This window comes from Pimephales promelas, chromosome 18 (genome assembly GCF_988280905.1).
Source record: "Pimephales promelas chromosome 18, fPimPro1.hap1.1, whole genome shotgun sequence".
Lineage (NCBI taxonomy): Eukaryota > Metazoa > Chordata > Actinopteri > Cypriniformes > Leuciscidae > Pimephales > Pimephales promelas.
Genome location: NC_142786.1, coordinates 27,762,732 through 27,779,407, shown reverse-complemented (window position 1 = coordinate 27,779,407; position 16,676 = coordinate 27,762,732). Strand labels below are relative to the sequence as shown.

The 16,676-nt window shown below is 38.4% G+C and overlaps 1 protein-coding gene across 2 annotated transcripts in view; it reads right to left on the bottom strand.

Annotated features, from left to right (window-relative positions):
• Positions 1–823: 823 nt before the first annotated feature.
• The window catches only part of znf704 (zinc finger protein 704), a 49,085-nt gene continuing 33,232 nt past the window's right edge, over positions 824–16,676 (bottom strand). The window contains exons 5-9 of one of the 2 annotated variants that reach the window (XM_039680878.2): positions 15,806–15,906; positions 12,415–12,673; positions 10,708–10,818; positions 10,266–10,363; positions 824–9,626 (exon numbers count right to left, since the gene is read on the bottom strand). In XM_039680878.2, coding sequence (XP_039536812.1) covers positions 9,512–9,626; positions 10,266–10,363; positions 10,708–10,818; positions 12,415–12,673; positions 15,806–15,906 — 684 coding nt within the window. In that variant the 3' untranslated portion in view covers positions 824–9,511. The remainder of the gene's footprint in view (positions 9,627–10,265; positions 10,364–10,707; positions 10,819–12,414; positions 12,674–15,805; positions 15,907–16,676) is intronic. The other variant, XM_039680879.2, reaches the window with a different exon arrangement.

Sequence of the window (16,676 nt, the reverse complement as noted above, 5' to 3'; positions counted from 1 at the left end):
ACATCTGATTCAGTTCGACGGCTGAGGTAAAAAGAGGTAAAGACTATATAAATACTGTTTTTTTTTCCTCACATAAACCACTTGTTTCGTGTTTTAGGACATCAGTGTGTACTTACATTTACGAGTCATTAAATCATGTTTAATTTGGACTTTTCTGTGCATGCTCTTTGAGGTGGAGCCCCTAAAACTGGACTGACAGACAAGAACGGTTTGACCAAAACATTTCATAATTGAAACTACTGTGTAAACAAAGACACCTACCTCTTGGATGCCCTTGTGGTAAGCTAAAACATATCAAAAATTAATTTCAAAGTGAACTATCCCTTTAAATAACGCTGTACTGTAACTGAGCCGCATTTATAATTGATAGTTGGCAACTAAACAATTCAGATGTTAAGCTACATTTTTGTCATATTATTGTTGAATGGCTTCACTGTAAAACGTCTAGGAACTGGAAGAGAGTGATCTGAGTTCACGTCTTGTCTATAAACGTACACTAAATAAACATCTTTTAGGGGTTTAACAGTATGTAGGGAGAAATCTATTATTTTCAAACATTTTACCAGTCAGTATTTCAAAACAGTTATATTTCATATATAATATCCTAGAGACTATTTTAATTAGTCGTCTACCAAGGGGACTGCAAACACTCAAAATACTTGAAAGCTTTGTGTGCAATATCTTTTTTTTTTTTTTTGACCGAAGGCTGCTAATTAAGCAACTTCAGTCTGCAACCTATTATAATCAAGGCAAGCCCGGTTTCTGGAACAAGCACATTAGGGCATGTTATATTTAGATTAATAAATACACACCAGCAGACATCTTATAGTAAACAGCTGCCGGAAAAAAAAAATCTTTTTTATTTTTTCATGACCAATAACCAGGAGCTCATATGAACACAGGCACCTTCGAAAGAAAACACCAAAGAAAACAACAACAGCGGCACTGACGAGCACCAGAACATTGTCACCGTAGCACAATTACAATGGCAGTTTCTATTTACACACAGCTCAGAGTAAAAACTAGTACAGCCAGCAAGTGAGATAGATAATAATAACAGTCACCAAGTGTTTCTCCCTCAGGAGGAGGGAGATGGAAATCTATTCAACTTTGGGGAAAGGAGAAGAAACAAAACGATGCATTTAGATAAACATTGTAAGACATACATAGCAAGTGCTTTCAGTTAATGTATTGCGATATTTTATCAACTCCATACAATGAAATATCAGTTCCATGATCTATGGTCCTATATCCACAGACGAGACTATAGTGCGCGTCAATGCGAGCGGAGTAAAAAATAATTTATTTCCGTCTATCACGAATATTAGCGCGAACCTGTGCACTAAAGCATTAAATTGCATAATTGTATCGAGTGAACACAGACTAGACACTCACAATGACAAAATAGTGGCATGAAGCCTTAAAAATATCCTCTAATTAAAGGCCCTCGTTTCTGCTGAAATTTGACACCGTTTAACAACTGGGCTACTTTTTTCATTGCATTTGAGTTAATTGTTGCCTAACTAACAGCCTTCAGCAGCAATCGTCATCATTAAGAAAAGCCTCTGAACCTTTGAAACCCGCGCTTCAACTCTTTCTGCACTGCATTATGATGTGTTTACAGAGATGAAATGCTTGAGGGAGTGTGTTAAAGAGGAGCCCGTGTCGTGATGTCAAACCCCCGCTGGGCTTACGCACGTGAGCCTGAACAAGCGGCGGCGCGAAACGTGACAAACGTCACTGCGACGCTCGCTTGACGTCTGCATTAAACCCAGACCAAGTGTTCTTGTCACTAGTGACAGTAATTATCAATGTTGAGATGAGCCGCTCATTTGTATCATCCCATCAGGTGACATCTACATCATCAACGTTTTCACAATCTAATAAATCAGACAAGGGTCGTTCACACAGGACGTGGTTTTGCGGTCTAAAACACAAGATGAAACATCGAGGATATAGAATAACGCTTTTAAAAGATGAAGGGCAATAACTTGCAATTGGTTTTCGTTTTAAATATTTCCTACACCTTTAGCCTAAACCCCTTCTCAAGACGCTGCATTGTTCTTTTATTGTTTTTTAGACTTTTTACTGGTCCTCTTTTATTGCTGGTGTAACCTCTCACACCCGGGTCCAACTCGACCCGCTCCGAGCGGGCCTCGAACCGGCATGAGAGTCAGGCGCGCTAACAAGGAGGCTAAAGACTGCAGCCTCTAGCGTCTGTCGCTAGAGCGCCTATTGAGATCTGGGAGTGAGGTTTACTCGCACAGCAACTACTAGCTGGCCTCCGTTACACTGGTTCATTGTTTTATGGACAATACTTTCTCTAACGAAATGCAGTCATCTCAATAGGAATAAACGCAATCTTTAATTTCGCATAACATTTCCATCCTCGGATTACACATCGGATTCACATTTGAACTGTAAGGGGCCGTTCAAGTTTTTCCACTCCACAGTGCGCTTTTCCATTGTTTTTCAATAAACACACGCTAGACTGACGTCTTTAACCGTTCCGTTAGCGTCTTTTGCAGCGTCTCCAACAAGACACCATTCTAAAATCGTCGAGCTCAAGTTAAAATTGATTAAAAACTTGTTCGTCTCGCGATATTTAACAGCAAAAACGCGTTTTGCGTGAACCGTCCCTTAACACTATTTTTTTAGCATTTACGAATATAGTAGAAGGCCAATGGAGCGTTTTGTTGTGTCTAAGTTTAACTTATTTTAACTTGAGCGCTGCATTTTTAAAATGCTGCGTCATTCATCTTTCGCATGTTTACGTTTAAAAAAATGGAAAAGTATTGCAGTGGAATGGAAAAACACATTCTGTGTGACCTGGTCATAAGGGTGGGTATTGCGGTTAAAAACGCGAAATGCAGATTAGTTAAGTAAAAAAAAAAAGAAACGGTTTTTAAAAGTTGAACTTATGTTAACTAGCATTTTTAGAATGTCGTGACTCGTGTAATGCATGAGACGCTGCTAAAGATGTGGAAAAATGCGTTCTGTGTGAACCGGCCCTTATTGGGTCTTAATTTTTCATCAAATTTAAGTGACATTTGTACAGTTTACTTGCTATTAACTGTTATATCATGTCAAATTTGAGAGATAATCTTTGGGTTTCTTGAGTTTCGAACAATTTCAACTGTATTTCTCAGTTTGTAAGTGTTATTGTCAAAAAGTTAAATGAATAATATGGTACAAATCAAGTTGAATTCATTTTTTGAAAACCCACCAATTTCAAGGGTGTCCCTCATCTGGATAACATCATTTTCTTTTATAAGCATATAAATAAAACATCCGTTTATTCATAGCTACATTCATAGCTATTGCATCTACAATAAAATCTGTCCCCCATCAATGACTTTATAAATCACATTGGCATAGAGTCATCAAGTACCTTCTTCAATGAACAGCTTCAATATACATATAGTCAATGTGCAATAATGGATAATACACAGTTATTGAATATAGTCTAGACATTGCTTACTGGTCAAAACAATAATTTTGGTAAATGGCATGGATCACCCTAGCACACCTCTTTTCCTTTATGGCTTTACAACTCAACTGCTGCATCTTTTTTTCCTGCTAGCAGTGGCATGCAAAGATGATGACATCCTGAGTTTCCCTTTTTCTCTTTACACAGTAGACTTCCATAATGTGCACAGGGCGTCAGACGTCCGTCCTTAACATCAAACAATACTTGTAAAATCAGCAATGTCAAAAGAACAGACAACGGGACAGAACGTGTGAATAAAAAATAAAAAAGCACAGTTTGGGCTGACTACATTGGTCCTTGAGATGAACTGGTCCTCTGATTTGGATCATTTCGAAGTGCTTATGTTGCATCCGCCAGGCGTTTGTTTTTATAGCCTCTACTACGGCGGTCAGAAGCTGGTTATTTTATTGTCAGCATCTGTTGGTTTTATGGCAGTCCATTCACTAGATGTGAGCACATGGCGCTAAGTTTAGAAGAGGTCTAAGAAGAAGCCACACATATTTGGCTTTCGCAGTGGAAAGAATGAAGAATGTGTCAGTTTCTATCAGCGCTTCAGCCAATCAGTTTGGAGCATTCTCTCTTAAAGGGATAGTTCACCAAAAAAAATGAATATAAATTGTCATATACTCACTTTGTTTTTAAGCTGTTCCCAATCGTTATGACTAATTTTCACATGTGGAACACAAAAGATGATGTTTTGAAGAATGTTCACGAGGCTTTTTTTTCCCCCATACAAAAAAAAAAACAAAACAAAAAAAAAAACAACAACATGAAAGTAGCCAAAGACTTTTGAGCTGTATAAATGTTCTTAAAAAAAAAAATCTTAATTGCACTTCTGCATATTCAAACATGACCTGTTGCATTCGGTTATGAGACTGAAAATGTTCAAAACATCTCCTTTGTGTTTCACAGAAAAAAGCAAATCAAATGGGTTCATAAAGAAGGGTTAAGTGAATTTTTTATTTTTATTTTTTTGGAGGGGTGTATGGGGTGTTTAACTGTCCCTTTAAGGAATACTTATGGGAGAAGCCCTTTGTGGTAGAACATACCATGAAATTGTGTGACTTTTAAAAAGTGGTGAAATCGCATGATGAAAATGAATACATTTTCAAAGGAAGTGGTTTTTGCAAGTAATTCCTATAGTAACAGCAGCCTGCCTGCCCTGTGCCTGTTTTTACAGATAAAACATCACAAACAACACATTCATAAATTCAGATCATATATTTTTTGTGTTTGTTTTCTTCGGCATGCACATGCAGTATTACAAAATACAGTTAGATAAGTAAATACTTGAAAAAGTGTAAAAATCCAGTGCGACAGTCTTTGAGTTCTTGAGGTTAACATGGTTCTTGATTGACAATGGTCAGCAGTGAGATAATCCATTCAGAGCGCTTAGCCTACTTTCCCATCCAGTCGTTTTTGGACGGGTTATTGTGGTTCTTTCTAAATACATTTGCTGCGTGTTTCATAGGGAGCGCGGCACTGTGTTTGTTTACATGCAAGCAGCTCCGCAACATGCGCCAATCGTTTTCTCAAAAATGGCTGTTGTCTACAAAAGAGCTTTCTGCTAAAATAAAAACTTGGTTTTACACTTTAAAATTAAGAAATAAGAAATCTGTGTAATATAGTACTCCAGATCAGAAACATAGTGTCGGCCCACATCTGGGCCAACACTATGTTGCTGTCTGGGCTGTAAAATAACATTATTACATTATTTTTCTTAAATACTTGATTTTTTTTTTTTTTATCAATATGATGTCATACTGATATAAATTACAAAATGTTGGTAAAATAGTAAAAAAAAAAAAAAAAACTTATTTTAAATTTTTATCAGGGTAAAAAACTAAAATAAAATGCAGCCCTACTTTGAAAAACCCGAACAAACTTGTGATTCATAACCCATAGCTGTTCTGGGCATGATTCTATCTGTTAGACTGGAGTTTTAGTCTCTGACAATAATGGATGATCTCACTGTTTAAGCATCTTGTAAGAAAAACGTCCCCCCGGTTTTTAAAACGCATTAAAAGCCGTATTCAACAAACCCCTGCTTGAAATGTTGATTAAATGTTTCCCGCTGCGTTTCCAAAACCGGAGTTGAAAACAACAAGACAAAAACAACTACAATATTGTTGCAAAAATCGTTTTACAAAGCACAACCAGGAAAAGACACCCCCACCCCAAGCTTCAAATGCATCAAAAAACACTTTGAGCAGGGGAGAGGGGGGGGAAGCAAGATCTAGTCCTTAAATCAGTAAAAAAAAGGGGCCTCAACTCCCACAAGTTTAAATCCAGACAAAATGATGAACTCAGACAAGCCGACACCAGAAACATTCCTTTGCTTTTCTGTGCATCTCCACGCACAATATCAGACCTCACCAAGGCACAGTCAGACTCCTATATATCCTCATACAAATACATTCCTGAATGCAGTCAGAGGGACTGTCCCCCTCCACAGAAAATAAAAACAAAACCTCTCAGGCCCCCTGAACTAGGATAGACATGACCTGATCATGCACCACGTGGGAACCCAGCATCTATTTGACCGGTACTATGCATTACAGAATGCTAATGCTGAACGACAGCTAAGATTATAAGCCCTCAAAGAGAGAGCAAGTTCTATCCTGATGACTGTTTGATAATAGAAAAAAAAAATTAAATGTGCAGTCTGGAATGTTTCTTTCGACTACCTTTTTTTCCCCCCCCTTTCTCAGCACTATCTACAGCCTGTACTCTTTCTTGCCGTTTGTGGTTCGACACAAACATGCAAGTTACGTAAGTGGACTACTGAGTGGCCCATCTGCCATCTGGCTGTAGCTGAGTGGCGGTTTGGAGTTACACAAACAATTCAGTCTACGCAAAGACTGTCAGATTGGCTCATCTGCACAGATCTAACACTACAAAATCCATATGGATATCCGTTAACATCCCATTTTTGATGTGTGGGAAAAGAGACGGCGAGACCTCTTTAGAAATGGCTAGCTAGCATGTTAAAACTCTGGACTTGGTGAAAGTTCAGAACAGGAAGCATCTTATTCGGTTCCCTGGTGTGTTGAAGTAGCTTAACATATGGATCAGAACATTTACACATTTTGAGTAATACAACATTATTATTAGTTACCCTGGTTATTTCCTATACGGTGTGTTAACACAGAACCAGAAAAGACTACTTATAGGTTAAAGACAGCGAGTGTCCCGCTGGATCTGAACAATAAAAGCTTGGTACTGCGTTACTACGAGACATGGACCCAAGTAGGTATTCGTGAGAAGTGTCCTAAATACTGTTTAACAGGTAGCTTATATATGTACTAATGTAGGTACATTATATATGGTTTAAATTGTGAACAAAGTTGGCAATAAACAAAGAAAATAGTGAAAACACGACCTACTCGTTGCAGCTTGATATGCACCGTGTGTTACTGTGTTTGTTAAATTTCATGCTGTACAACAAAACAAAGGCCAGTGCAAAAGAAAACTAGCACCCCTGATGAACACGAGCTAGATAATAAAACCGTAGCCGAAGCACCATGGAGACAGGTGTGTGAAACATCATTAGAAATCAAACGCACCGTGATGTTACGTACAATAACTTCACACAACAGCTTATCCGAGGCAAGAGCATTACCAAAACCTGCTCTTAAAAATGACTTCAATCTCATTTGTAGGAAACATGATGAAAAGAGTTCCCCCACTGAGTGTAAACAGTTGTAGAAATCAACTTGCCCTCTTACGTAAAACGCCCATGAGATTTTGCAGACCCTTTGGTCTATTATAGCACCAGGAAGGGAATGGAGGGACGGGCAGAAGCCTCTGAGATGTTCCTCACACCAGCTGAGGGGCCAAAATATGCAGCTATTAATTATTAAAACTCGTCTTCATCTCTGGCATAAGATCACAAAGTGTTTTGACGGGTATTGGAGTCGAATTGGAGTGCTAGAGCCTTTAGGTGCTGGTGTGTGGTTTCAAAAACAGGTTGCCTCGTACGGAAAGACGCAAGAACCTCGAGACCGTTTCCATGCATGTGTCAACCATCATGTATATCTTGTTTGATAAACATGAACTCTATAAACAAGACTCAAATCCCATGAAACCAATGGCAGTTTTAAAGTGTTGTTGTTTTGGAGATGCTATTTAAATATTTAAATGCAAATTGATATTAATTATAGATTCACATTCAAAATGTTCTTGCTTTACTCAGATAAGCAGCAAAAATCTGATTGGGCGGGTCAATCCATTGAATTTTTTTAGTTTTGTAAATCAGGTGTGAAATCAGATTGAATGCATCTCAGTGTAAACAAACAAATAAGATTTCAAGTAGCTTTTCCAAGTACTCTACCATACTTTAAGATGTTTGTCGTCATCCTGATCATTCCTAAAGCAACCAGTGAACAAATGGAGCTAACTTGAAATTGGATTTGAAACCAAATCGGATTTATGTGCAGTGTGAGCAAAGCCTTAAACACCAAGCATTACTCTGGGCGTAAAACAGTTTGTTTTGGAGAACTGAATACTGTATACCTTATCTATATACACATATCCACAGTATGTAAGAGGGGAACCATGTGATGAACAAAACAGAAACAGACAATTGTGCTGATCACAATTAACACTGTTTGCATGCATATGATGAGTTAACTAGCTTGTGTTGATGTTATGTAGATTATATCATGTTAGACTGTATCAGAGCCACCAAAACAAATTGCCGTATTCTTCGAAAGCCAAACTAAGTGATCAAGTTCTATCCTGGTCATCTTGTGAAAAGAAGTCCGTCCTCCCGCAACCAGCATTCTGCCATGTTGCAAGATACTGTACCAATTACAGTGGAATAACACCATCACATCTGAGTGCTTCCAGCATGAGCTCCAGTGCTGGAGTAGATGTGGCATTATTACTTCCTACTTGAACCTGTGAGGTCAGGAAAAAGGTGAGAGGAAAACAGCTCTACACCTTCCAGAGGTAAAATTAACCACTTTGCAGAGTTTTGATACTCTTTACTCAGTCAGGCATGTTGGTCAAGCCTCACTAGGGAACAGACAGTGGTGCGAGACCACCGCAGGCTCATTTATGGCTCTAATATGAATGCAGTTCATTCCTGCTGATGGAGTCCGATGGGAAGGAGAGGTTGTGTTATGTTGCCTGAATGGCTGGTTCTTGCCACTGCTAACTTCGATGCAAGTCTGTGCTGTCGGATTTGAATGATTGCAATCTTTGTACTTCATTCAGTTGAAGTTACACAAGAAGAAGAGGAAAAAAGGAAAGAAAATGGCACGTAAAAACCCTTTTTGGTAGCCTGTGACAAAAATCACAGAGTTCTCTGCTGTTAAATCTAACTGCTGGTTTTGCTTTTACTGATCGCATCCCTGAAAGAAATGTCCTATTGGTAAACGCAAATATAAAACCAGAGATATAAAATCCGTCCTTTGTAGGTGCAATTGCTTGTGACAGCACGGCTGAAAGTCCTCGTCCCAAACTTTTTTTCTTTTTTTTTGCATTGATGAATTCAAGAGAGTTGTCCAGTCAACATCCCAAAACTAAACCCAATTGTGGTACATTCTTAAAGAGACAGGGTTTTCTGGATGTCCAACCCTTAACCTTTAGTAAGATAGGCAGGAGAAATGCGGAAAAAGAAACACTTTCTCAGGTTCTGTTTTATAGCACTCTCACAAAGTCTGAAAGAGAGCTTTCTTCTCTTTTAAAAAGAGCTTGGACAGAGGCTGGCCTTGCCTTAACTGGTCCTTTGAGAACTGACAAGAATGTTTTTTAAGTAGTCTATCGAACACAAACAAAAAGAGATGGATCACAAGTTGTTTTTTTTTCTTTCTTTCTTTTTTTAAGGCACTCGCCTTGAGTGCGTCTGTTGGTTTTGGAGGAAATGCAAAAGGGTTTGACCCCTGAAGTCCACATAGGTTTAAGGTGAGGCAGGGTGGGTCTGTGGTCAGTAACGAAGAGAAGGGACGTGTTTCATTATGCTATGCATGCAAAAGGAAGCCCACCCTGTTTTTCGTGGCTCAGCCATCAGCTGCTTCAGTCAACAAATCTCTGGCAGGCTTTCTTCCAGCGGCAGGCCGTGCACCACATGTCTCTGTTTTCCATGCCGTACACCTTACGACACTTCTTCCCCTCGCCTCGTGACTTCCTACTGCACAGCATATAACAAAACACAAAATAAAAATTGTGTACTTGCATGATTCAAATTTGGAGCTCAAGGCAAGTTCATCTGTACGGAGGCGTATTGCATTCACTTGAAGAAAAAAAATCTACTCTGTTTTTCTGAATTAACAAGTTAATTTTTCATGAGAAAAAAAAAATTTGCTCTGTTTTTCTGAATTAATGAGTTAATTTTTCATGAAAAAAATTTTTTGCTCTGTTTTTCTGAATTGATGAGTTAATTTTTCATGAGAAATTTTTTTTTGCTGTTTTTCTGAATTAATGAGTTAATTTTTCATGAGAACATTTTTTTGCTCTGTTTTTCTGAATTAACGAGTTAAGTTTTCATGAGAAAAAATTTTTTGCTCTGTTTTTCTGAATTAATGAGTTAATTTTTCATGAGAAAAAAAAATTTAATATGCTTTAAAAGAAACCATGTACAAGTGCATAAGTCATTTGAAATCACTTATTTTTATGTGTATGAAAAATAGATAATCATTTTGTGATTTGCTTTGTCATCAAAGAGAGCTGCGCATATTGTTAATTGTAGTTTTCTACACATTTTAAAGTACAATATTCATTTATTTAGGTGTAAGGCTCTTAATGAACAGAAGTGTATTTAAGACTGTACCTGAGTGAGCCTGCAGCTCTAGGGGGAGACGAGAGCACTGCGATGGTCTGAGAGCGCTGCTCCCCAAAGCCCTGCGTTTGGCTGTGAGTGGGAGACGCCTGCAGTCAGAGAGAGAGAGAGAGAAACACATTATTCATCCATTTCCTGTCATAAAAACCTCAAAGTGTAATTTACAGAAACACTGGTCTGTTTAGCTTGTTTTGGGAGAGTTTTGGTTTTTTTTAGTTATCGTCAGAACAACTCGCATCTCAGAGATGTGTCTGACAGTGATGTCAGGTAACTGAAATGTGCAATCAAATGAAGGGCTAAACTGTGGTAGATCAGTGGGTGGTTATGAGACACAAACGATGTGAATAAGGGGACCGTCTAACACAAGGCACAATGGAGTTCAGTGTGTGCATGTGTGTGATGGGCACAGGAGTGAGTGTGTGTGTTTACTCACAGAGGTGCCAGTGAAAGTGACAGGTGGGGACTGCCAGGAGATACTGAAACTGCTGCTGGAGGGGGTGAAGCCAGTGGAGGTGGTGGAGGGGATGGTAACAGGGGCTGTGGCCTGTGGGGTGACAGTCACACTGATATAGAGTCTCTACGGGCCCGGGATCATGACTCGGCTGCATGTATACAATGTGATAACATCTAGCATTCAAGCAGTGGGCTTTCCTTTATTGGTCACCCTATTATTGGTCATTTAAAGCTATGTAACAGTTCAGCATAATTACATTCATTGTTTAACAGAGTTATCATTATGTAACAGTTTTTATCATTTTGTTTTGTGCTTTGGTTTTCAGTTTCAGTGTTTAGTATAGTGGTTCTCAAATCCCGTCCTGGATTGTCAAGAATGCAGTTGTGAGCCCGGAAAATGTGCTGGTGTCAGTTCGGTGCTCCTAAAGCTCCTATAAAAAGCTCATAAAAAAACAAAACGCTGTATGAACGCAACCGTATTAAAGGGGTAGTTCACTTTAAAAAAAACTTTTGCTGATAATTTACTCACCCCCATGTCATCCAAGATGTCCATGTCATTCTTTCTTCAGTCGAAAAGAAATTACGGTTTTTGATGAAAACATTCCAGCATTTTCTCCATACAATGCACTTTACTGGGAACCAAACGGTTCAAGGTCCAAAAGACAGTTTCAGTGCAAACTGTTCAAAGGGCTTTAAAAGATTACAGACGATGAATAAGGCTCTTATCAAGTGAAACGATCACTCATTTAAAAAAAAGATAACAAAGTTTAAGTTTTATAAGCTCAAATGGTCGCCTTGCTTTGTTCTGTGATGCGCGTTCATGACTCTCCTGTTCAAACTCGTTCATCAAAGTGAACGAATCTTTTTCCGAGTCAATTCGTTCATTTCGTTCGTTGAATGAACCAAATGACACGAAAAAAGATTCATTTTGATTCCATTTGAGCTTATAAAACTTAAACTTTGTTATTTTAATGAACGATCGTCGTTATTCATTGTCTGGAATAGTTTAAAGCCCTTTGAACAGTTTGCAGTTTGCACTGAAACTGTCTTTTGGACCTTGAACAGTTTGGTTACCAGTAAAGTCCGTTATATGGAGAAAAATCCTGGAATGTTTTCATCAAAAACCTTAATTTCTTTTCGACTGAGGAAAGAATGACATGGACATCTTGGATGACATGGGGGTGAGTAAATTATCAGCAAAAGTTTTTTCAAAAGTGAACTACTCCTTTAAGTGGCACTGCCATACTAGCCGTTAACATCTGGCTTCTGGAATTTCAGCTTCACCATAACAGGAATAAATTATATTTTAGAATATATTAAAATAGAACATTGTCACTATATATTTCACAATATTTCTGTTATAAATAAATGAATGAAGTCTTGGTGAGTACAAGAGACTTCTTTCAAAAAACATGAAAAAAACGACTTGAACAGCCGTGTATGTGATAAAGAGAAACGTGACTTCTCATGTGTTGTGACCTTATCATCCTCCATATTGAAATTGAGTGGTGTCTTTATGCACAGCTTTGGCCTGTTGATATTTCAATCATTGAGGCTGTCATCATATTCATATTAGGCCTGCTTTGCTTCTGTTAGAGGTTGTGTACTGAGAGCATCAGTATATCTCTCAAGTGATGTAATGTTATGTAATTGTACGTAAAACTCATCGTGATTGGATGGGCTGTACCTGGTAGGCGTGGTCTGTGTGCACTAGGTAGAGTGCGCTTGGAGCGGAGCGACTAAGAGGGGTGGTGGTGCTGTTCTCATTCTTCACCCCGTTAGTGCCATCCGGCTGTCTCTGGTCCAAACCCGGCGGGGGAGACAGAACAGACGGGGACACAGGAGACAGACTGCTCAAACCGTCCGCCACCGAGTCTGTGTTCAGCTTAATCTCGGTGTAGTAGAAATCCTCCTCACCGTCACTACACTCGGAGTCACAATTCCTCCTGAAGAGAGACAGATCATTGAAACATTGTTATATCAACACTATGACTTGATTTCATTTAACAAATCCAATTGTAATATAACTGCTTTAATTATACAACACTTTTCTGTCATACTGTAAATCCCTATAAAGGCAAATCACATTACTTCCACACTGAAGCTGAAAAAAATGGCTTCAAAGTTTTTGATTTGCTTGATTTTTAATATGAATTCATTTTTATATTTGATATAAACATTGTTTTTTACTCCAAGCCAAACCTGTCATTTTGAAACTATAGTAGTAAATGTGTACTACTTTATACCTTACGTAACTTATGATACCAATAAAACAAGAACAAATATAATAGAGCAAAAGTTACACTTACAAAGCATGTAGAAGTCTGTAATTTTTATCATAGGAAATCTACAACTGTGAGTGACGGAATGTAAAACAAAAATCTAGAAAATCACATTGATTTTTAAGTAATTCATTCGCATTTTATTGTATGACATAAGTATTTGATACATCAGAAAAGCAGACCTTAATATTTGGTACAGAAACCTTTGTGCCAGAGGATTACTAGATTAAAAGAGGGTATTTATAGGCAGTGGTCAATTTAAGACCTAATGCACAGATCCAATATAATGATATACATCATTGAGATTTCTTTCTCAACTGTTTGTATGTAGTATGGTAAAGGTATAGTGTAGCATTCTGTGTTACAGTATGATATAGTATATTATAGTGTAGTGTTCTAAAGTATGGTATGATTTAGTATAGTATAGTATAGTATGTTATGGTATCGTGCAATACTTTCAGCCATTTCAACATTTACTTGATGCATAAGACTGTCAGTTTCTCATGTCCTTTCATTGAACCATACTTCTGAAAATGAGATTTTCTCAGAAATCCTCCCGGTATCTCCCAGCAGTACTTACGCTTGTGTGGTTTAATCAGACTTCAGCAGAGAGAAACATAAACCTTACTTCACAATCATCTGGCCTTTGCTGTCATTACTTTGTGCCTCGCAGTAATAGTGTAAGCGTGGTGATAATCCTGCTGGAATTAGTCTCATGTTTTGACATTGAACCAGGAGCAGTCTGTTGTCTCTTATCTCTCACTATATGCTATCCAGAGATCACTGTGATGAATATCAGCCAAGAGATAGTGTAAAACCATAAAATGTGAATGGGTTTAAGTGTACATGAAACGTTTTTTGTTAATAAATGTTAAGCTAAAAGATTTTTTTGTACACTTGGGTTGATGTACTGGGTTTGTTTCAAAGTGTTACCTCGATAATATTACCTCGATTATAAAATGATCAGCATGAATACACAGGGAAATGCACCAAATACATTTCTAAAAATGATTTTCCCACACTTTGTGGACTTATTTTACACATGTACACTACCATTATTTAGTCTGGGGTCAGTAAAGGTCCTTGTACAATGAGTTCGAAATTCTCGTCCGAAAATTTTGCACGTTAAAAAATAAATACAACATCACATTATGGCAATAACGTTTACACACTGCCTCCGAGACTATCCTCCATCATAAAAAAATTCGGATCTGGTTAGATTTTCTGCCTTTTTTGCATCCGTAGCAAGCATTTTGAGAGGCGTTTTGACAACTGAGAGCCACTGAATGATGAAAACGAAAAAAACATATATACGAGAATTTCGGATTCAAGGTTAGTTCGATTTTCTGCGTTTTCTATAGCAATTATTTTGAGAAGTGTTTTGACAATGCAGAGCCAATGTAAAAAGCAAATGGCAAAATCAAGAACTGTCCAGGATCAATTGGTTAATGTAAATTGGTGGTCTTGTTTTTAATATGTGAATCCAGTATCGCTAACACTGCATCAAACTGGGCCGTGACTGACATCCTGAATTAAATGTTTTATCGCTCTGGATAATCCCGCAGCTCCTGGAAAAGGAGGTGGAACTCTTCTTCCTTTCATACGTAATCTCAGGATTTTATTTTTAAGAAAAGAGAGGACAACAAAATCGTCGTCACTGCTTAAAGACTCCATTTTGTATGTATTTTATGCGCAACAGATCAATTAATACGCATCAGACATGTAGTGTGCAAGGTTTCTGTGCGTGATGAATTTTTAAAGCAGCACTATGTAACTTTTTCAACTTTTATAATATTTTTCCAAAACCCTTGAGATGGTACATCGACTTACAGTAGTTTGAATGGCAGGTCTGCCATAGCCTACAGTGTCTGTATCGCTTTTACTGGCACTATGTAACTTCAGGATGCGGGTAGGAACCAGAGCACAAAAAGAACTACAAAATTCGACTTCTTTACGGCAGAAACATTTCATATCATCAATGTTTAAAACAGTTGTGCTGATTGATATTTTTGAGGAAAATTAATATTTTCATATTATTTGATGAATAGCATTTATTTGAAAAATGTATGTGAAATTATTGTAAATGTCTTCACTGTCACTTTTGATCGACACCCCAAACTATAGAACGGTAATGTACCAAACACCCCTCTCATAAACAAATTTTTATTACCGTTAGGGTTGGGTATCGAAAATCGAGTATCGATTGGAACCGGGACTAACTTTTCGTTTTTCCCGAAATCGTTCAAAAGTTAAAATTTCGATTCGTAGTTTCGATATTCACAGGCCGCCGAACGGAAGAAGAAACCGCTGAACAACACCAACGAAGAAGCGTCTACCGGAAGTGTTGGCATAACCGCGCGATTCGAACATGAGTAGCTTACGGCGGCGGTCCAAAGTGTGGCTTCACTTTTCTAAAAATAACGAAATCTCGGCAAAATGCAAAATTTGTGACAAAATGAGTATTTCCTTCAGAAAGACCGTTGGTTAGCTAAACTTTTTTGACCCTGCCTCTTAAAAGAATCAGAATCGAGAATCTTTAGGAACCGGAATCGAAACAAGGAATCGGAATCAGAATCGTTCAAATTCAAACGATACCCAACCCTAATTACCGTTAAAGGCACAATCTATAACAAGCCTAACTGACATAAAATGAGGCGTGTTTACGCAGAAAAAAAGACAATGACTTCATTTAAATATGACGCAATGCTATTTCAGTACATTTAACACCCGTTTAAAATGTATTGAGGGTGTTTATTGAATACGATACAATATTTTGTGATACCACAGGTGGCTTACCCCAAGTGGACGGTTCGAATGTGCCTCTGGATCCCGGCGGCTGTGCTCAAGACCTTTCCGCAGTTCTTCCACAGACACTTGAACATCACCTTCATGGAGTTCTGTCAAGGACACAGGTGCACAGTGAGTACACTAATCAACATCAATTGCAAGACCTCTTATACTCAGTATTCAGATGCTCACAAAAGAATGACACGGGAGGATTCAAGGGATGAGAGCAGAACCCAGAGCCTCAGCAGGACGCCCATCTTAGATGTCTCTCCCGCTCTATTTCGAGGCTGGTAATTGGTCGGCATTGAGAGTGACACTATAGCGCAGTCTTTCAAAGCTCATGTCATTTTTCACACAATGTGTCTGTACTAATTACACAATTGTCATTTGAGAACTGCGGCTCCCGTGTCAAAACTGCACTCGAGTTGAGAGCACAAGTTAGCGTAAGTGAAGATGAAGGTCTTAATACTTCGATCTCTTGACATATGCTTTTATGTCGGGTGGCATGGTGTAGTTTGTTTACCATTGTCATGACGCTAATTTAATTTTCTCTAGATGGCCATTGTGTTGGTCTGGCAAACAAAGCAGTTCATTCCCACATAATCGGTTCACCATGTCCCTGGATGACAACAGCGCCGTAATTCCCAGTGCTATAAACCAGCTCCTAATTAACAACAGTTGAAACCGGCTGGTGTCCTCGTGTTGAAGTCAACTCTCTAGAAGGCAGCTGAAGGTCAAAGCAGAAAGCTTAGCTATTTTTCTTCTTTTAGGAAAGGCTCTTTAGAAGCTGCTGCCAGGAAAGACACTGAGAAATGACTGATTGATGTGGTTGGAGGCAGCTCGTGATTCCTAGAACCGCAATTACTAGAAATTAATCTAA